Source organism: the organism of the source record quoted next, unplaced genomic scaffold (assembly GCF_019419815.1).
Source record: "Pyrus x bretschneideri cultivar Hongxiangsu unplaced genomic scaffold, Pyrus_bretschneideri_v1 Contig9, whole genome shotgun sequence".
Lineage (NCBI taxonomy): Eukaryota > Viridiplantae > Streptophyta > Magnoliopsida > Rosales > Rosaceae > Pyrus > Pyrus x bretschneideri.
Window position 1 is genome coordinate 1,929,025 of NW_025999831.1, and position 22,063 is coordinate 1,951,087.

The window sequence follows — 22,063 nt, forward strand, 5'->3', positions numbered from 1 at the left end:
GCGAACGTCTGAGAGAGTTGTCTTAGCGACAACTGCCTGCACACGCTTAGCGTTTCTTAACGCTTAACAATCACGACTTGTCAAGGTGACAATATTAATGCATTAAGCCTGATTAGCAAGGCAACGAAAAGTTTTCTAATCAACTGACTTCGACCAGATGTTGATTGTAGGTAGCATCATCACATGATTTCCATTCCCCATTACCAAAAGTAGTGTTTTTACTTGCACCTCCTCCGTTATCAATTCTATCATTCCAAGGGCAATTGATTAGGGCAAATATAGCGACTGAACCAATATAATTGCATGTGAAAATTTTAGAAGATTTGTTTCTTTCTTTCTTCCAATAAAACATTCAAACCTTTATTCGTGTATCACATTATCAATCACGTTACTAATACAAGTGTGACTCACTTATACACGCATATTACGCCCTTGTTACAATTGTATTTAGTGTCTCGTAGACAAATGTAATATGCATACATTAGTGTTTCATTTTTTTAGTAGATTTCGCTTCTTTTTAAGATAAATATGTGAGCGACACTCTGCATCACATAAAGTTTCTTTCACGCACACATAACATTTGTTTTCTTTGTTTGCTTAGAATTCCTTTTCTTTTTCTCTTTACAATAATATTTGGAGTAAATGGAGAAAATACCAATTATACCATACACCTAGAGTACATTGGCTACAAGAATAGTTCTATTCACATACCAATTTTTACCTCTCTCACACCCTTGTTAACTTTTGACCATTGATTTTTGTCAATTCATTAGATCCGACAGTCAGAAATTAAGAGAATGTATGAGAAGTAAAAATATGTGTATAAAAACACTACCCTTACCACAATGGAGAAGAGTAGCCAAGCGCATCTCAATCTAACAAGATTGTGAAGACTTCTCTTTTTTCTTTTTCTTTATGTTTCAAACAAAACTATTCAAATCCTAGTTTGTGCATTACATTACCAATCTCAATCACGTTATTAATACAACTGAGTCTCGACTTGTTTGACACACAAATACGATACTTATCAAGGTCATTTTGGTGATTTATTTTTTAAAGATAAATACGTGATTTACGATTTCTATGACGTAAGGTAACTCTTTTTTGCATTTTTTATCCGCCTAAGTCTTCTTTTTCTGTTTCTTTATGGATAAATATTCGTCGGAATTAATGTGCAAAATACCAATTATGCCCATAGAGCTTGTTCACAGTAGCCACTATGGAAGACAACCAAAAGCTCGCACTCCGTCCAGGGCTTTTTGGGGCTTGCCGACAATGACACTGCCCGTAATTCACACCGAGTCGCCGAGTCATTTGTGTTTTGCGCAGCCCCAAGACTCACTTGTAGCGCACTGGTATAAATGCAAATACCGATCAAAAACAGGGTTAAAGATAAAGATACACAAACGTTAACGGGACACACACTCCTCTCTCCCCCCCTCGTCTCCTTCTTCTGGGTTTTCTGGGACACATTCAATTCGAGCTGTGTGTCTGAAGAGAGCCCGAGAGGCCGACGCAGGGTTTCTCTACTTTTTACTCTTGTAACACCATAAAACGGTAAAACCCCTCTCCCTCCTCCCCCCTCTCTGTCTAGCTAAAAGTGGTAATTTACCATGGAGCTCTGAGTGCTTTGGCCGGACGCCGTAGCCGTGGCCTAATCTCAACCGTTGATCTCTCGCCGTTCGGCACAGCGGGAGCTCCTCCGCCTCCAACTGTACGCTTCAAAATTCCCAATTTCCCGTCCTTTTATTTTTTTTCCCACTCTTTTTATTTCTTCTTTAATCCCCTGTTTTCAGTTTGTTATCGTGTTTTTGTTATCGAAAACCGCGTCTTGTTATCGGTATGTGATCCCGCTGTATTAGGGTTTGGTTGATTGCTTAATGATCGGTTGGTTTCAGTAGAGTGGCTTTACTGTGATCGCCCTAATGTAATTAGGGTTTGGAATTGTGAGTAATGGATGTGTTTAGGATAGTTAATTAGGTTTTGCAGGGATTTGTTTTGATAGTAATGCTGCTACATGGCTATCTAACTTAGTTACGAGACTCGATTCTCGAGCCTCTGTCCAAGTCAGCATTGTCCTGATTTTTCAATGTCTTGGATTTTGGATTGGCTTATGTTAAATTTTTATGTGTGCTGAATTTCAAGTTTGTTGTTAGAACCAAAGTTTATGTTGAATTTGTTTGTAGGTTGGTTTTGCTCCATAAAAGAGGGAGCCTTTATCGATACCCAAATGGCATGGACGGAGAAGGATGTTGGTAATGTGAGAAATGGAGAGCCGGCTGGAGAGAATGGATTCTTGAATGGTTCGCAGCCTTTGCCCAGTACCAGTGGTTCTATGGTTGCCGGAACTCCGGCAGGGAAAATGTTTGAAGTGAAAGGTGCTCTTTCTTATGCCAACATTCTTCGTTCGAGGAACAAGTTTGCTGATGCTCTGAGTCTTTACGAGACTGTGTTGGAGAAAGATCCCGGAAATGTGGAAGCTCATATTGGAAAAGGAATATGCTTGCAGATGAAGAATATGGGAAGGCTCGCTTTTGACAATTTCGCAGAAGCCATCAGGTTGGACCCACAGAATGCATGTGCTCACACGCATTGTGGAATTTTGTACAAAGAAGAGGGCCGTCTAAGGGAGGCTGCTGAGGTCTGATCCTGTTACTTCACTTTCTATTTCTATGGAAAGGAAAGATACAATATGTTTTCTATTACTTTTTGTGCTTTGATGATTGATTAATCATGATTAAAATTTTGACATTTTACCAGTTACTATTCACCTTTTTCGTGGAACAGTCTTATCAAAAAGCTCTGAAAGCAGACCAGTTCTACAAACCCGCTGCAGAATGCTTAGCCATTGTGTTAACCGATCTTGGAACAAGCTTAAAGCTCGCCGGAAATACTCAAGAGGGACTGCAGAAGTATTATGAAGCTTTGAAGACAGATCCGCACTATGCTGTAATTTAATATTCTCCTTTCCCTTTTGTAACCTTTATTATTCTTGTTTACTGTTCTTACAAATTTGTATACTTACCTCACTCTGGAAATGCAGCCTGCTTATTATAACCTTGGCGTTGTCTACTCTGAAATGATGCAATTTGACATGGCCCTTACTTGCTATGAGAAGGCTGCATTGGAGAGGCCGATGTATGCTGAAGCATATTGCAACATGGGTGTCATTTACAAAAATCGTGGTGACTTGGAATCTGCTATTGCTTGCTACGAGAGGTAGGCTACTGTTTGTATTCTACTTATCAGTCTAAACTGGGGCTTATGTATATGGTTTAGGATCTGGGATGCACATTTTGGACACGCCTTTTGACACATGTTTTTGTGGGGCCCACTCCATAATGTATTTAAACAATTCGAACCGTCTATATTTAAATACATCATTCATAGATCATCCTTGCAAAAAATTAGACAAATCCAAAACCATTAAGACATTCATTTGTAGTGAAGAAATTGGACGAATACGGTTATACAAGAAGCACTACATTTTATCCAAGGGTCATATGGTTTCGGATCGGGGTAATTTTTGGTAGACATGATCTTTCAGGAAGACCTAAAAGATAGACGGTTCAGACCGTTAAACATTATGGAGTGGGCTCCACTAAAACATGAACAAAAATGTGTGTCAAAAGCTTGTCTCCCCGGATCTTAACTCATATATATATACTGTAAATTCATTTGATGATCTATGCTGATGCTATTCTTGGTTGGTTGCTATGCTATACCAGGTGTCTTGCTGTTTCGCCAAACTTTGAGATTGCAAAGAATAATATGGCAATAGCATTAACAGATTTAGGAACAAAGGTGATGTTCATTCTGTTTTCATTTTGGATTCTTCCCTTTTTGATATTTTGTCTTGTTGTAATCGACTATATTACTCTTACGTGTTTTATTCTAGAACTTCCGTTTTGGTTTTGCTACCTAATTTTTTCTCTCTGTTCATCATTGTTTTGTTGGGTTTATTTGCTAATGATTGGTTTGGTTAAGAAGTGGACGATTTTTATTGTGCCAAGGTCCGAAGAGAATTTGTGTCCTAGAGGGTGGTGTCGAATTTATTACACTTACCTTGTCACTAGCGTAGGTGCTCCCGACATTTTTGTGCTAAGATACACCAAAAGAAATGTTCACCGACATGAATTTAATCAATCCTCAATCCTCAATGATAAAACTGTTCTGTAAGACAAATAAGTTTGCCAATCCCAAGATATACTCACACATAGGTTGTAAACTTTTAACCATGCGTATTGTTTTTTCAATGAGTACTAATTATGTGTATTTGACAAAGATATAAGAGATATTAGATGTTGAAAATCATTTAAGCATTTTGTACAGGTGTATAGAAGTCCTAACATTTTGGTGTTTCTATTTAAAGAAAATGCTGTTGAAAATGCAGACATGCTTTATTTGTTGCTCATAAATTTCATGTACCCATGTTTGTGGTTGCTAAATTTCCACAACTGAAAGGGTGTCTATACTCTGGCAATCTCATCATATATTTGCTTCAACATTTTTAACTGACTCTTTTTTACTAAATTACTTAATGAGTAGCATCCATGACTGAAATCTTTGTGGTGAAACCTGAGTATTGTATTTATTTTGTGTGAGATAAATATGATATGGTAAGTATTAACTTCAATGAGCCCACATGTTTTTCTTCTCTAGAATCTTTCATCATCCATTTGGTCTATCCATTTTCGTTTTAGGTAGACGAAAACACTTCTAGCTCATTTTCTTGCAATTCTTATAGTTCTGTTTTCTCATTATGTATTTCCAATTTTCTACATCTGATTTTGGATTCAGCAACATGTCTGTTTAGGTTAAATTGGAAGGAGACATTGATCAAGGCATATCCTATTACAAGAAGGCTTTGTATTATAACTGGCATTATGCTGATGCTATGTACAATCTTGGGGTTGCTTATGGTGAAATGCTTAAGTTTGACATGGTAAGTGATTTTTTTGTAAAGGAGAACTCTCATTTGGATGTATTTTCTTTATGGTTTAGTCAGTTCTACATTGTGTAGCGTATTGAATTTCTGTTTATGCAGGCAATTGTGTTCTATGAACTTGCTTTCCACTTCAATCCCCACTGTGCAGAAGCATGCAATAATTTGGGAGTAATATACAAAGATCGAGACAACCTTGATAAAGCAGTAGAGTGTTATCAGGCAATTTTTGATACTTGTACAAAAACATTCCTTTTTTTTCCTTCTAAAATACTGATTGAATGACATTACCATCATCCCGTTTATTCTCAAACTGCAGATGGCTTTGTCAATCAAACCAAACTTCTCACAATCGTTGAACAATCTTGGTGTTGTCTACACTGTCCAGGTTTAATTTCAAACCCTTTAATATGCCAGACTCTAGAATGGCTACACAGCAAATAGTCACTGACTGCCCTTTTTGCTATTAGCAGGGTAAAATGGATGCTGCTGCAAACATGATTGACAAAGCTATAGTTGCAAATCCCACATATGCAGAAGCATACAATAACTTAGGTTGCTCTTTCTCTTAAAATTTTTTCGTAACAAAATTTCTGCAGTTCACAACTTCACATATACTTGTTCTGTTGTGGTGGGTTATGTTTCATTTTGCTATAATTAATTTTGTTTGAATTTTGTTCTGTATTCATTTATCTTGGTTGTTTATGTACAGGGGTTCTCTACCGCGATGCTGGAAATATTACTCTCGCCATTGGTGCATATGAGGAATGCCTCAAAATAGATCCCGATTCCCGAAATGCAGGCCAGGTATTAATACTCTTAGACTCTCATGGGATTTACTCACAAGAGTGCAAAGTATTTCTTTTTTTTTGTCTTTTGGGTTATACCTGTAACATTACTGTCACTGAAAATTGTCAAAACTATAGTGGCATCATCCCACACCCAGCAAACCCTTCCCCCCCGCGGCCGCCCGCCCGGGGGGGCGGGGTAACAGCCATTAATTTACGATATGTTTCCATTGTTTACTGAATGCAAATGTCTAAATATAACATGACGGTTGTTCTCCCTTGGAAACGTCTTCAATGCCCTTGGTTTATTAGCAGTAAGTAATTGTCTACTGTGTGCGCAATTATTATCACAGGTGTAAGGCAAATCAGTTTTTCAAAAACTTCGTGGATTACAAATCTTTCCCAATATGTACAAAAGTTATTTGGCATTGTCACACAGAATGGCTTGACTGATAGTCTCAAAATGCTATTCAAGGTGTTTAGGAAGCAAACATATATCCATGCTTTAGCTTAACCATGTCTCTGTCGCTCTCTCTCTCTCTCTCTCTCGGGCAGACACCAGGGAAACAAAGTTTGGTATGGGCTTTACTAGATTACTGTATCATTTTCATGTTGAGTTTTTAATCTTTCTAACAACTGGTGGTGCCTAAACTTGATAGCTTGGCTAAGATATTTCCTGTAGCTAAGTAGGGTTTGTATTTGTTGGAGCTGCTAGTTGGCGATTTTTAAACCATAACTCTTGTTCATCACTTGATATTTGACATATAATTAATTTATTACAACTTAGATGAGTACTGCATGGAGCAAGTTGTACTTATCTTAAAATTTCATCTAACATGTTATATTTTCTTGCCAATTCCTTGAATGTTATGGTATACTGGATTTCTGCTGAGCTCATGCACCTTCATAGCTTCTTCCTTGGTTTCTAACAAGAACTTACCTCTCTCATCTATGAAATTCTGTAACATATAAAGATAACTTGGTTGTAGTTTTTGGAAGCCGCTAAATGAGTATTTGTTTATTTATTGTTGCTGCTTCTTGATCTATCCTACAGAAGAAACTCTTTGCAAGTATTGGTTTTAAGTTTTAATCTCTATTTGCCTGACCATTTTCTTGCAGAATCGATTGCTTGCGATGAACTACATAAATGAAGGACTTGATGATAAACTTTTTGTCGCTCACAGGTCTCAACTAATTCCTCTTTAACTTTGCATGATTACTTTTCTTTCTCTTTATTCAGTGAATGTAATAAACTTAATATAAAGAGAAAAAAAATTGATAAAAATATTGGTACATTTAAAGCTAGTTATATAGCCATTTTGTAATTTAACATTACCCTTATGATAAAGATACATTATAAATGTTTTGCCTAGTATTTTATCGACAATTGCAGTTTTCTTATTGGTGTTTATATATTCTTTTTTATGTTCTGCTTACCAATTTCAGAGCAGTGTTTAACCTCAAAATTGGGAGTTGTAGATTTGTTGATGCTTAGTTGAATTTATTTGCATGCAGGGACTGGGGTAGGCGCTTTATGAGGTTATATCCACAGTACACTTCATGGGACAATCCTAAAGATCCAGAACGACCCCTCGTCATTGGATATGTGTCTCCTGATTATTTTACTCATTCTGTTTCATATTTTATAGAAGCTCCGCTTGCCCATCATGAATACACAAAGTACAAGGTGGTTGTGTATTCTGCAGTAGTGAAGGTATTGATTTTCTTATTTTATTTTTACATTCATCCATGTTAGTTATCCATTTTATGTTTAAAGTTTATGCTTCCTGTAAACCATGTCTTACTTTTTCATCTGCAGCTTTTGCCAGAATTATACTCTCTTTGCTTTCAGTTCTGATTATAACACATTTTTGAAAACCATATGTTTAATGAGAACTTGTCATTGTACCTATGCTCTTAGTTTAGTTTTCCTCGTCTCCTGTCTTCATTTCTTCTCTGTCCCCTAACCAATTAGACCCACTATAAAATTGCTTAGTTAATTCTCAGTTGGTCATAAGTTCACATGTTCTCTCGAAATCATCTTTTTTTATATATTTAATTTCAATGCAGTTATAAAGTTAATAACTTGTCATTTTCTATAAGATCAGATATTAAAGTATTTCTATCCTACATACAATTTGGAATTGACTTTTATATAATGTCACAGGCAGATGCCAAGACTATTAGGTTTCGGGAGAAAGTCTTGAAAAAGGGTGGGATTTGGAGAGATATATATGGGATTGATGAAAAGAAGGTTGCAAGCATAATTAGAGAAGATAAGGTTGATATCTTGGTGGAACTTACTGGCCATACTGCAAACAATAAATTGGGAACAATGGCATGCAGGCCCTCACCTGTTCAGGTATGTTGAAAGGTGTTCTAATTTTCTCAGGCAGTTGGCTTTAAACATTCTTGTTTTCGTTTTCTGAGTATTTTTCTTTGTCGACGTTTGTCTTATAGACTTATAGTATAATATACAACATATTTTATAATATGTTGCAAATCTTTACTTTTTTTTTCCTTTTGTCCTCATCAAATCTGAAAGTTGAGGAATTTAAAAGAGAATGTCCTGGAATAGGCAGTTGCAATTTTCCTGTTTATTGGGCAACTTTCAAAGCATCGTGAGTTGCTTTATATATTGAAGCCTAATATATTTCTTTTCAGTCCGCAAAATGTGGGCCTCCCATTAAATTTGTCCTTTCATTTTCATGTGCCACACTCACTGTTTACGGGATTGTGTTCTTTAAGTAGCTAACCTTCTATTTCTGGATTTACAGGTGACCTGGATTGGCTACCCAAACACAACTGGTTTGCCGGCGATTGATTATAGAATCACAGATTCTCTGGCGGATCCACCTGATTCAAAGCAGACGTAAGTCTAGTCCTATTTAGTTCAATGATAATTACTCTTTTTCTTCTGGTTTCAAGGATGAGTATCTGATAGAGTAGGTAGTACCGTACTTTCTAGTAACTTTGTCTATTTTTTTGGTCAGGCATGTTGAGGACTTAGTTCGATTACCCAATTGCTTCCTGTGTTATACACCTTCCCCTGAGGCTGGGCCTGTTATGCCCACTCCTGCTCTTTCCAATGGCTTTGTTACTTTTGGAAGCTTTAATAATCTGGCAAAGGTATTAGTTAGGTTTCTTTTGTTCTTGTCATCAAGCATATAGCTATAATCATAAGCAATCTGATCACTTAATCATATTATAAAACTCGTTTCTTACCAAAAAAATAGTATTACATTTGTATAATGTTTTGTCTCACTCCTCTTTTCTTCGCCCTTATTAGATCACTCCAAAAGTGCTACAAGTTTGGGCAAGAATTCTTTCTGCAATTCCAAATTCTCGCCTTGTGGTGAAGTGTAAGCCTTTTAGTTGTGATAGTGTGAGAGAGAGATTTCTTTCAACATTGGAGCAGCTGGGGTTGGAACCACTACGTGTTGATCTTCTGCCTCTAATTTTACTCAACTACGATCATATGCAAGCCTATTCTCTCATGGACATTAGGTAAATTTGAGATATTTTGTCTTACATTTGGAAGGACAGTAGTGTGACTAGTGTCAAAGTTTGTTTATGTTTCTTGTCTATTTATCTCTCTTGGATGATCAAGGGGAGCAATTATCCGATGTGTGGGCTCATCTCCTCTGGATTCTTGAATTAGAAAGATTGTGTAGCAAAGCGAAAATGAACATATGAAGTAATTTTCACTCAGGAAAACAAGAGACTTGATCTTTGACTAGTAAAGATCAGTTGATCTATTTTTTGTAGTCACTCTAAATAAGCTAAAGGAAAGAACACAAAAACAGTTAAGTTGACCTGAAAATAATTCGAGAACCATAATGTGAATAGAGAAACTTGCGATGCTTTGTAGAAATTAGAAACCATTTCAGAATATCTGATGTGCATGCAATAAAGTCTCACCGGATTCACTGATGTTGGACCTCTGGCGGCACATTTTAGGAAGAGGTTTCACTTGTTACTGTTGGATCTTGTTTGGAGGTTCTAACCAAAGTTATCTTCTCTATATGTAGTTTGGATACTTTTCCATATGCTGGAACAACCACAACATGTGAATCCTTATATATGGGAGTCCCGTGTGTTACTATGGCTGGTTCAGTACATGCGCACAACGTTGGTGTTAGTATTCTCAGCAAAGTAGGTAAGTGATTTTTTTCCTCCTTTTTTTTCAATGTCTATCTGGTGTACCTTGCGTGGTTGCTCCTAAGATACCTTTTGCTTTATTTCCCTTATTGTTGGTTGCATCTGTTGGTTTATATCTCATATATGGCTAAGAAGAGAGTATGTGTCACAAGCTCTAGGACACCTGAGATCAAATCTCACTGTTAAAGGCACAAAGTTTGTAAACATTCTCCAAACTTGACTAGGTAAATAGATGTATCAGTTTAGAAATCAATTCCTTCAATATCAAACTTTTGATGGATGTGCACGTCTTACTGTTATGTCTGCATGTGTCCTTGCCAATGAATTGATCATTGTTTTACTGCTGATTGAACCTAACTGATTAAAGTGGACTAAATACAGGGTTGGGAAATCTGATTGCAAAAAATGAGATGAATATGTCCAGTTGGCAGTGCAGCTGGCCTCTGACGTAACAGCGCTTTCGAATTTGAGAATGGGTCTCCGGGACCTTATGGCCAGGTCGCCTGTCTGTGACGGACCAAAGTTTACCTCTGGGCTGGAGTCAGCATACAGGAGCATGTGGCACAGGTACTGCAAAGGTGATGTGCCATCACAACGGCAAATGGAAATGCTACAAGAGGAAGTAATTGCTGGAGACCCTGCTGCTGGATTCTCTGATCCCACAAGTATTAAAACACCAAGAGAAGGGCCTCCAGGATCTATTAAGACTAATGGATTTAGTCCTGTTCCACCGCCTACTCTTAACCCCCCCGCTTGTGAAGAAAATGGAGGAGTCTGATGGGCGCAGATCTGAGGCATTTGTACGGAGGTTCGTTGATAGGAAACCATATTGCTTTTCTGGGTGATTTGATCTCCGTTGGTATATTTAGTCGTGGCGGCTTATAGTGGAATTGAGTCCGGTGGTAAATAACGTGGAAGCACTGTGTTTACCCGCCTAGGATGACATTTTTGGGAACAACTGCTGGCAGCATTCGGAGTCTATTATTTTCTGCGCTAGAATTGCGGCTTTCTATGCGTGGTCCGTGAAACTATGAGCTGATATATCTTAGGTAGCTGTCTGCAATTTTCCCGACTAGAGAATTGTGGTTTGTAAATTGTAACTGAATCGTTGTTCCTTCTTGTCTAGGCTTGCTTGTATGATTTTTAAACAGCATAGTTGGTCAGATTACCTAGTAATTTTCTGGTTTGGTTACAGTTGAATCCTGCAATTTTCTCAAAGTTCTATGATTTAATCAACCTGTTTACAGATGGATTTTGAGTGCAAAGTTTAGCGTGTCTCGACGCTATGATTCGCGCAAAGTTTGCTCTTCATGAATAAAATTTACCCGCTCTATCCGATACTATGACAATCTTGGGCTTTCTTCTTTCCCATTCATCCTTCTGTTTATGTTCCTTGATTCTCGTGTTCTTATTCCGTCCGAAGGCTAGAAAAAATGACTGCAAGGGTGAAAAGGAAGCGAGAAATTACTTCTCCAAATCAATGCCGTTACCATAAGGCCAATGCTATTAATATTTCGAGCGTGGGATTGGGAAGAGGTGACTCATTTTCATCAATGGGGGAATCAAAGATACGAAATTGGGACAAGTTCCGAAGCTGAGAAGAGAAATACCATTAGACAAAAAACTAGTTGGTAATGAGTACTAGAATTATCAGCAAATTGTGTAAGGTGCCAAATACAAGGGTTCACTGTAGAAAACAACCACTCCCCCTTTTCACCGTTAGTATCCATGAAAGACTGAAGTACGCCGTCCGACCGTCATAGTTATCCGTTGATACAAACTATCCAATTAACTTGTTCCAGCTCTATGGCTTTATCTTTAACAACAGCTCTGCAATTCACTAACTCTGGTAGATCCAAGGCACGGCTTCATCAAGCTCTCGAACAAAGATGTCTAATCTTTGACAGATGTTCGTAGTATCTTCACATCATGCACCGGTCTGTATTAAGAACAAAAGCATTTCAGATAAGAGTTTAGATCAAATCATGCAAACTACGTCTGCCTCCTAAAGAAGTGTATTAAAATGGCGCAACAATTACATCGCTGACGATCATATATGCAATTAATTGCAAAACTTACAGATCTAAGTAGGACAAGGCGCTATCATCGCTTACAAAACTTTAACATAAAACCTCTTAATATTTCGTATCAATGCAGATCTACAGGTCATCACATTCGGCAAGATATTTTAACTAGTCACATATTTATCACTTCTCCGCAGCATCTCTTCCAAGTGAACAAAAGCAGACTCTTTATAATTGGTACTGTTAAAATATGAAAATATTCAATAACTACCCAGCATCATTTCCAAATTATTTGAAGAATCAGTGTCAATCGATTAAAACTGTTCGGCATATCTACCTACTATTGTCTATATCCAAAATCAAAACCAGATTTACACCTGCTTCTATGACTGAAAACTTAGTATAACGAATTTGAGTCCACAATTATTTATGCAAAAAAGAAAATAGTTAACGGCTTAACTTGCTTAGACATATAACTTCATAGCTTGACATCTCCTTTTTCTCCCTTCAGCTCTTAAAAAAAGTTTAACTCATACCAAATGAGATTCCTCTCGCAGATTTCATGAGACATTGTAGCTTAGCTTACTATGTCACCTCCTTTCACTCCAAGATAGACTGATACTTTGAATCCTTCAAAGGAGGTACTCCTACTACTTAGGTTGGAAACACATTCACTGGAAATTGGGTACCATTAATTAGGACAGGATCCATCTATGTCTCCTAATGCATTTCATTTCTACTTAGTGTTCTAAAGTCAAGATAACTTTATGACAAGAAAATTCAACCGAAGACTTTTCAATGCTATCACATGAGGCGGAAACATTTACAAACAAAACATACAGAAATTCACATCAGAAGGTAATCTTAGAACGTCATCATGACAATTTGCTTATCCAAGACCAAAATAGTTACCAAGTTGCATTCTAAAGTTTCAAACTCTGGAATCTTAAGTTATTGGTTTGGTGCAGTGAACCACAACAGACTGAGAAACTAAGAGGATCCAGCAGTGTGACCAATCATTTGCAGAAAATCCACAAACAGTAGAAGGCCATTTATCTGTATCAAATATCCAGAAATACAACTAACAGAAGGCATACCTATCAGTATTATCAGTCTGGACACTGCCAAGTTTTTTGATGACCTCCATTCCTTTGCAGATCCTTCCAAATATTGTGTGCTTTCCTGAATGAAGTAGAAACGCCGTGCAAGTAAAAATACTGATTGAAACAAACAAATGAATCCAAGTAAAGAGTATTTTCTGCTGAAAGGATGGTATACTATCATAAAGAGGTCACTTTGTAGCTCAAACAGAATCCTAACAGTGATGGTTTTGATTATTAGAGTCACCTAAAGCCTATAGGTTCCCGTGCACAAAAACAGCCCAATACCCATAACTATCTCCAGATTGCGTGTGCATGTCAAATCGTAAAATGCTCATAGCAAAATCACAAAGAAATAGTGTTATGGAAAGAACTGTTTTTCAGTCTCTAGACATTTCAATAGGTCACAGAGCGGTGAACTGATGTCTCGTGCAAATAACTTCTAAAGTCAACATATCACAAGTCCACCAAACCACATTCTATGCAAGATAGGCAGACCATCGTAAGGCAAAAAAGTTTACTGCTAAGGATCACTTTTATGCAGATTAAGTAACAAGAAAAGTTAAATACTGCACATATAGTAGTAAAAAACAGTCATAACATTACTGCGTAAAAATTATCATACCATCCAATGATGGGCACGGTGCCAGCGTGATAAAGAACTGGCTTCCATTTGTATTCGGACCAGCATTCGCCATCGATAAGATGCCAGCTCCAGTATGCTTCAACTCTTGTTTTATCTCATCCTCAAACTTTCCCCTGAAACCCATTATACAAAACAAGTTCTTCACTATAGTTCTCAAATCTAATTAAAATAAGGGGTCAAAAAAAAAAAATTCAAAATTCAATACATAATGGGTAAATTCAAGGGAATTTTGTTTACCCATAAATGGATTCTCCACCCCTTCCTGTCCCAGTGGGATCACCACCTTGCACTATGAAATCCTACCCCAATTCCAATTTAACTGTCAGTAAAGTATACAGACATACATACATACATACATACATATATATATATATCTAATATATATACACACACACTACTAAACAAGCAGAAATTATGAAACCTTGATGATTCTGTGGAATTTGACATTGTCATAGTATCCTCTGCGAGCGAGCTCGATGAAGTTCCTGCAAGTCCTCGGCGCGTGCTTGTAGTAAAGCTACGATTATAACGATTTGAAAATACAAATAAAGTTAAAGATGCAAACTTTATGGATTGAATTGTCAGTTTGGTTACTGAGAAAGTGAAAGAAAATTGAAGAGAAAGTTTGGGACGAAAGAAAATTTACCTCGACGGTGAAGATGCCAGTGGTGGTTTCTAGAGTGACCTCCGGCGGCCTCCTTCTTTGCTTGCCCACATCTTTCCGTACCTGAAGATTTTCAGACTGAGAGAGCACAAGGTTTCGACTTTGAACAAAAGAGGGGCATAACGCGAAAATGTGCAATGACAATTACACCTTTTATGAATGACAAGCGCTAGCAACTTCCTACATTTCTAGTCTACCTTACATTTTCATTTAAAATTTTTCACTTTTAATTATGCTACGTCTATTTCACTGACACGCAAAATTAAAAGTTTAATTATTTTTGGTTGACAAACTAAAGTCTTTACTATCTCTACTAATTAATAAAACATTTATTGTCAATCAAAATTCGATGAAATTACCTAGTTTAACCCTCTAATTAAAACAGAATATGAATACGAAAATATGGGGTAGAAATGTAATTTCACACAACCAAATTTTTTTTTTTTTTTCAAAACCGCACCTGCATATAATCATAACATATCTCTAATTAATAAATAAATAAATTTCCCACTTCCACATTCTCTATCACTCTCTTCCTCTCTCCTTCTATTTCAAAAACAAAAAATAAAAAATTTTCTCACACACTTTGTGTGTGCCCATATGTTAGTTTTAATTATATTAACAAAGGAAGAAAAATAGTTATAAAAATAAAAAATGAAAAAGAAAGGAAAAAAAATAGAGGGATTTTTATATGGTTAAAATTTTAGTTTTGACTGTTAGTGGAGTACACGTGACATGATGAAAAGTGAGAATGTTGAAATGAGAAGATAAGTGAGTTTGTGAGAATATTGCTAGCATTTCTCTTTATAAAATAGAAAAACCAACACAACGAACACATGTCATGATTTTTCAATTTTTTTTTTATACAGTGATACATAATTAGATATAAGTAAAAAAACGAAGTCAATTACTATGTTTAATTCGAGACATTTTTAGCCATTTAAACATGAAGCCTCTATATTCATTACCATCCTTAACTTATTTACCGGATCTAATAATCAAACGAAATGCATAACATAACATGTTAATTTTGATTAGAAACCGCATGTACAGGTTGATTCACATTATAAACCTACACCAGAGGTCCATCAGCATATTATTATTTTACACCGAACGTCCATTGCTCTTCAACGTAGGTTCAGTAAAATTATAGACCAAATGGATCGGTTTACTAAATGATTTATGCTAGGAAGACTAAATTACAAAATTTGAAATCGAGAACAAGGAATCACAACTCCGACATGTCGTTTTCGTTGTACGACCTGTCGTTCGTTTCGAATTTGGCTTGGGATTTTGCCGTTTCGAACGAGCAAGCAAAAGAGGAAGAGGAAAGAATGAGCAGAGCAGCTCAGAGACGAAAAGAATCACCACTCTTCAGAAGGGGAAAGAAAGTGAGTGAAGAGGGAATCGAAGGGGAGGCCTGCGGGCTTCGGGTTTTCGGGAATGGCGGAGATGTTCCAAGGTGGGGTCCATCGAGCAACCGGAATCAGAAGAGCCGTCGTGATCGGAAACGGGTTCGCCGGCGCGGAGAATCAGAGCATTGGGTTGGTTCGTGCGCTCGGCCTCTGGGGTCGTCAGTCCCTTTACGTAAGTAATCAAAGTTTCAATCTTTTTGTGAAAATTTGAGAAAACTGTTGGTATTGGTATTGGGTTTCTGTTCTTGTTTAAATTTAATCATTTGCTAATCTGGTTTTGAGCATGTTTATTAGGCATTGTTATGGTTGGTTTGATTGGTTTATTAATGATGATTAAGCAGCGTGTTAGGCGGCCAAGAGGAGGGATTAACGACTGGCTTCACTGGCTTCCACTCCCTCTCCATAAAAAAGTGGTGCCTTTGCATCTTTCTTCTGAAAAATTAGGTACTTGACTATTCTCCTTTATGCTGCACTTGCAATGTGAAATTTTTTCAGTAATTCTTTCTAGGGATAACTTAATATAGATCCAATTTTGTGAGTCATTAGTAGAATTAGTCCACTTCATTGAAATAGGTCCAATAATTGAGATTCTACGTATGTTTATTTGTGGTTTGTTCCATATTTACCCCTTAGCCTTACGAATTGTTGTAAATACACAAAATTTCTTAATTATAGGATTATTTGTCGTTTAACTAATCCCTTAATTGTAGGATTAGTTATAGCCATATAATCACCTAAACCCCCAATCCGTTTCATCTCTCCTTTTTTTCCTTCTTCCAAACAATTCCCTCTATCAATCCTCCTCTTTTTTGTCTCTTCTTTTCATGGGTGATATTTTTGTGTTCTTCCCTCCAAATTCGTTCATTTAATGGAGGTATATTATATATATTTATATTTCTATAGGTTCCCAGCATTTTTATTCCAATACAATAGGTAGTTTATTTTTGTTTTGCAGGTAGATTATATCTACTTTGTAGGTATAAAGCATTTTTCGTCCTATACAATAGGTAGGTAGTTACTAAATTATATCGGTTTTGTTTTCTTCATAAATAGTAGGTAGTTACTAGATAATATTTTAGTTTGAGTATTTAAATATTCAAAATTTAAAAACTGAATAAATGATAAAAAATTAAAGAATTTAAATATTTTTATCTGAAGGGGCAAAATTGATATCAAAATATATAATTGGATAACTGGACTCAGTCCCAAAAACAACCTATGTTTTTGGACCTAAATCCAAAAACCCCTTCTTTCTACTGAACTTTCTGTTACGTGGGGTCTGCGTGGATTTCATGCGGACCCCACATACTTGAATCCATTGAAGAGAAGGGTTGAACTGGGTGATGACTGCTTTTGTGCTGAAAATTGTGCTAGCTCAGGCCTCTCATCTGATATTCCGGAAGCTGATGCAAAGCAGATTGCAGAAATGGCCCGTCGAACATTCGACAAGTATGTGTGGCTACTTCTTTTCCGGGTTTTCGTAATTGAATCAAGAAATGTGAACATTTTGTCGAGTTCTATTAGTTGGATAGGTAGCATATTACTTGCCTCACAAGCTTATATAACATGTATGATATTATTTTGAATTTAGGGTAATTTTCAGTAATTTCGTTATTAGTAAAACATCTATATGCATTCCTTATTTTCTGTCCAGAGATGGCCCGTTGCTGGTGGTTGCATCTGGTCGGGACACCATTCCTGTTTCAAGCGCCATAAAACAGTTGGCTCCCGAAAATGTTTTTCTTGTCCAGGTTAAGGTTCAATCCCCCTAGAAAGAGATGCATACGATAATATGACTGGTAATTACTTAATGCTGATAAAAAAAAGTGAGGCACTACATCAGTTCAACCATTTGCTTTTATTTTCTTTCACGGACTAGTGAACCAGTGAACCAGTGAACCTTTGTGATGTTCTGGTATCCATATTGTCTAATCACCCTTCCCTTTGTTCCTTCCAAAAGGAAAATAGTCTTTTGTTTTAGATGTTGTTTATGTTTGTAACATGTTATACTTCTTATGAGAATTTCAAGATCAGTCTCTTATTTATTTGGATTTAAATTATTCTGGAGATACATGTGGTTTGGAGAAATGTGATGAACTGTTTGCTTTAGATAGAATGGTACATTAGGGTGTGGCATAAATTTTACTAGCCACAGGGATAACATATTTTTTTTTCGTTTTTATTCTATTTTTTTGGGGTATGTGATAGTTTCTTCAAATGTTCATCTTTAAGGTTAATGATTGTTTTTCTTCTGTTTAAATTTTTGTTTGGCTCACTTTGTAACATGGTTGTAATGAAATGACGAACGTGATAATACAATTTCAAGGTTGCATCTGATTCTATTAGTTTCTCTTTGATGACATGTTCCAGATTCAACATCCAAGGTCGCATGTGGATAGGTTTGATTTGGTGATAGCTCCTCGCCATGATTATTACCCATTGACTCCCCATGCACAGAAGCAAATTCCTTGGCTTCTTCGGAGGTGGATCACTCCACGTGAACCACCAGGCAAAAATGTTGTGAGTATCTGTCATCTGGGTAGATTAATACTTGTACTATTGTACAAATGTCCTTCTGGTATATTTAGTTGACAGGTTCTCTATTATGTGTTTCAGTTTCTCACTGTGGGAGCTCTTCATCAGGCTGATTTTGCTGCACTTAAGAGTGCTGCTTCTGCCTGGCATGCCGAATTGACACCACTTCCAAAACCTTTGCTTGTGGTTAATATCGGAGGCCCTTCAAGTAAGTTTTTGCATCTAAAAAACTGTTATGCTTTAATATTGTTGTCTTTATGAAGAAATGATTTTGATGGATTCCTGTCATTTTCATAGTTGTTGATACATGAATAAATCCCGACATTGTAGACATCTAAGGTGCTGGTTTTGCTATGATATTATCTTTTACATGGCAGAGTTGTTTGTTGAAATTACAAGTTGGTTCCCATCTTTGTTTGCATTGTTTAAAGTTGTTTCTCCCTTCCTGCCTTTGTATTGAGGAGATAATCAAATAGTCCTGCATCCATATTCTTTTCATAGGAAACTGTTCATATGATGAGGATCTTGCGAAACATTTAGTAGCTATGCTGCAGAATGTTCTTTGGAGCTGTGGAAGTGTGAGGATATCTTTCTCTAGGAGAACTCCCGAACAGGTGTCCAGAGTTTTGAGGAAGGAATTCAATACTAATCCCAAAGTCTACATTTGGGATGGTGAAGGTACTTAGTTATTATATTCTTGGGATATTATGCACCTATATATGCTCGAAAGTGAAATTTTATGTTATAACGTGATACTGCTAGGTTGCACAATCCACATATGGGCCATCTAGCCTGCGCCGATGCTTTTGTCATTACCGCTGATTCAGTTAGTATGTTGAGTGAGGCTTGTAGTACGGGGTATGTTCTTGACTCCTAAGTATGATGAATGATGAGGGCCAACTTTTTCATATCAGTTGTGTTAAATAACTCCTCTAGTCAATTCATGCGTCCTAAAAGTTCATCATGTTCACCTTCAGCAAACCTGTTTATGTGATTGGTGCGGAACACTGTACATGGAAGTTTGCAGACTTCCAGAAATCTCTGCGGGAACGAGGGGCGGTTCGCCCATTAACCGGTAAAGAAGACGTAAGTCACCAAACATCAATTTCCTTACTTTTTCAGCTAATAAATGAGAAAAGAAGGGATCGAAGGAGCTCTCTAATATGAGGTTTTTGAACTTCCTTTTTCTATTTGGGTAGATGTCCCAGCGTTGGAGCTATACACCACTGGATGACACTGCCGAGGCTGCTAGGCGGGTGAACAAGGCACTCGCTGAGCGTGGATGGAGTATACAACTTACCTAAATGAGCTTTGCCAGATCTCAAACCGATTGAAGTGGAGTAGTTTAGTTTTCAGTTACAACGCATAGCAGCGTGTGATTTACTCGGGCTTATGTCATTGTAGAATCCCGTGTCCATAGAAGTTTTTCTTTAGTAATTGAACCAGTTTTGCCCAATTCATTGTGCACATTGTTATTATATTTGGCTGTATCGTTCCTCCATGGAGACACCCAAATTGTTAAGGGAAGGCACTTCCTTTTGTATTGCTTCATCTCCTTAAATGTAAAATGAAAAAAATTGAAAGAAACTTCGTGTGCACATGCATTAAATTTTCTATGGTTATTTTGACAGTATTTATGTCGACATGATAACTTCATAGTAACTTACTTTACATGCCTAACCACGTATCTCTTCCGCCGAAGTTTCTCTCGATTAGTCTGGCCATTAAAGTGTACAACCTTAAAGTGATGCTTGCCCTTTTGACTTTAATTTATATTAATCTTAAATTAAATCCAATTTCGGCATAAAGTTTCCCATCCGCTCCTCCTTACCAAAATATTATTTAGAATGTACAAGTACGTCTGCATGTAATATCGAAGTGGTTGCTACTTGATCCATTTTCCAGATAAAACCTCTTCACTTGCTCTTCTGTCAACAAAAAAAATATATTATAATTTGCAGCAACTCTCAGACTAATTTTAATTAATAAACTAATTAAACTTTTCTTATTTGGTGCACTATATAAAGCTTCTCATGTTTAACCATTTTCATCACAAGCTTTTTAGTCTCTTCTCCTCAGCAATTCCCATTTCCAAAGCTTTAGTTTTCTGTTTTATCCCCCTCTCTATCTCTCTCTCTCCCCGACGAAAATGAAGAGCGGCGGCGGCGAGTCGACCACCATTGATATTGAGGCAAGAAGTGCATCCAAAGGAAAAGGGCCTGTTATGGTAGTTCATCATGTGAAGGAAGAAAAGGGCGGAATGCAGAAAGGGATGGCCATAATTGACTTGGTTTTGAGGATTGGTGCAATAATGGCTGCTCTTGCTGCTGCTGCCACCATGGGAACCAGTGATCAAAACCTTCCTTTCTTCACCCAGTTCTTCCAGTTTGAAGCTAGCTATGATGACATGCCTAGCTTTCAGTATGTTCTCGTTCTTCTTCCTCATTTTTCCTTTTAGTGATATTTTTCACCAAAGAAAATGTTTTACGATATTCTGATATGTTATGTTGTAAGGTTGTCAATCTAGATTATCAAATAGATGAACTACTTTTTGTTGTGCTTAGTTGATAATCTGATATGTTACGTTGTCAGACTGTCAATCTAAAATGGTAGCAACGTGACAATTTAACAACGTAACATTAATTCTGAATGTTTGAAAAAGACAATATCACCCTTGTAGTGTATTGTACGGTACATTGATCTAATATCCATGCATGCATGCAGGTTTTTCCTAATAGCAATGTCACTTGTAGCTGGCTACTTGGTGCTCTCACTTCCCTTCTCCGTCGTCTGCATCGTTCGCCCCCATGCAAGTGGACCAAGGCTCTTGCTCCTCATCCTTGACCTTGTAATTACATTCCTACACTCTCTATTATTCACATGATTAGCTCATAATACAAAATCATATATGATTAATCTGTTTATAATTAATAACTTAATTAAACTTGTGATATCATGGCAGGTGGCACTGACTCTAGCCACTTCTGCTGCTGGGGCTGCAACATCCATAGTCTACTTAGCCCACAACGGCAACGCAAGCTCCAACTGGCTGGCCATCTGCAACCAATTTGGTGATTTCTGCAAGAACGTGAGTGGGGCTGTGGTGGCTTCCTTCGTTACTGTTGTCACCTTCATGTTCTTGATTCTGCTGTCTGCGTTGGCTCTACGAAAGCATCACTGACAAGAAGAAGATGGAAGAGATTAATTAAGCTCTTCAACAATTAATTGTAAACGCTTGTTTGTGATTCTATTTGGGTGTGGTTTTTTTTTTCTGCAAAACTACTTAGTAATCGTTGTGTGAATTTGGTTGTAGTTTACTTTGTCCAATGGAGGATATCGTAATGGAAGTTATTGTTCTTCTCAATGTGCATTATTCAGTCATCTCCTTACTCTACTTTTGGAATGACTAGATTATGAAATAGTCGTCTTTTTTACGTATTCTCCTCTCTTTATTTTTTTTGTCCTTCGTAACAGACGTGTACGGTGATATTTTTGAACTGTCAATAACAATTTTCTGAGATTCTTCAGTATCTAAAACAACACAAAAATAAAACTCAAACATAACTTGATTTAATAGATTAGGTAAGTTGATGACTATATATACTTGACCCATACGTACCCATAAGTAAGCATGAACTACTACTTAACGGTAGACTCGTTTAACCAATATTCTTGGGAAAAAAAAGGTTTACAATTTCTTTTGTTACGATCAATAGTTTTGGCTTGAAATAATGAGAACATGGTCATAAGTGGTGACAAATCAACAGATTAGGTTGTTAATGGGT

At 37.0% G+C, this 22,063-nt stretch overlaps 4 protein-coding genes across 4 annotated transcripts; 3 read left to right on the forward strand and 1 right to left on the reverse strand.

Moving 5' to 3' along the window:
* Nucleotides 1-1,379: 1,379 nt before the first annotated feature.
* LOC103941061 (probable UDP-N-acetylglucosamine--peptide N-acetylglucosaminyltransferase SPINDLY) lies at nt 1,380-11,142 on the forward strand. The gene is given in 19 exon segments (XM_009351244.3): nt 1,380-1,714; nt 2,187-2,641; nt 2,788-2,949; nt 3,044-3,219; nt 3,729-3,804; nt 4,817-4,945; nt 5,048-5,167; nt 5,265-5,333; nt 5,419-5,500; nt 5,658-5,752; nt 6,853-6,917; nt 7,249-7,447; nt 7,901-8,095; nt 8,511-8,605; nt 8,727-8,862; nt 9,023-9,240; nt 9,765-9,892; nt 10,276-10,299; nt 10,302-11,142. Coding segments are annotated over 18 exon segments (2,751 nt in total). The 5' UTR covers nt 1,380-1,714; nt 2,187-2,230; the 3' UTR covers nt 10,673-11,142.
* A 377-nt stretch (nt 11,143-11,519) lies between these two features.
* LOC103962094 (peptidyl-prolyl cis-trans isomerase CYP18-2) lies at nt 11,520-14,396 on the reverse strand. The gene is given in 7 exon segments (XM_009374760.3): nt 11,520-11,833; nt 13,016-13,100; nt 13,644-13,777; nt 13,902-13,963; nt 14,086-14,181; nt 14,311-14,360; nt 14,363-14,396. Coding segments are annotated over 7 exon segments (492 nt in total). The 5' UTR covers nt 14,382-14,396; the 3' UTR covers nt 11,520-11,787.
* A 1,259-nt stretch (nt 14,397-15,655) lies between these two features.
* On the forward strand, nt 15,656-19,865 carry LOC103962095 (mitochondrial fission protein ELM1). Its single transcript, XM_048576380.1, is given in 10 exon segments — nt 15,656-15,915; nt 16,085-16,187; nt 17,123-17,192; nt 17,398-17,494; nt 18,114-18,263; nt 18,360-18,486; nt 18,780-18,963; nt 19,041-19,136; nt 19,256-19,364; nt 19,478-19,865. Coding segments are annotated over 10 exon segments (1,185 nt in total). The 5' UTR covers nt 15,656-15,771; the 3' UTR covers nt 19,583-19,865.
* A 562-nt stretch (nt 19,866-20,427) lies between these two features.
* LOC103962096 (casparian strip membrane protein 1-like) lies at nt 20,428-21,837 on the forward strand. The gene is made up of 3 exons (XM_009374764.2): nt 20,428-20,699; nt 21,003-21,126; nt 21,241-21,837. The coding sequence occupies exons 1-3, from the start codon at nt 20,428-20,430 to the stop codon at nt 21,457-21,459; spliced, it is 615 nt and encodes a 204-aa protein (XP_009373039.2). The 3' UTR covers nt 21,460-21,837.
* Nucleotides 21,838-22,063: the final 226 nt, after the last annotated feature.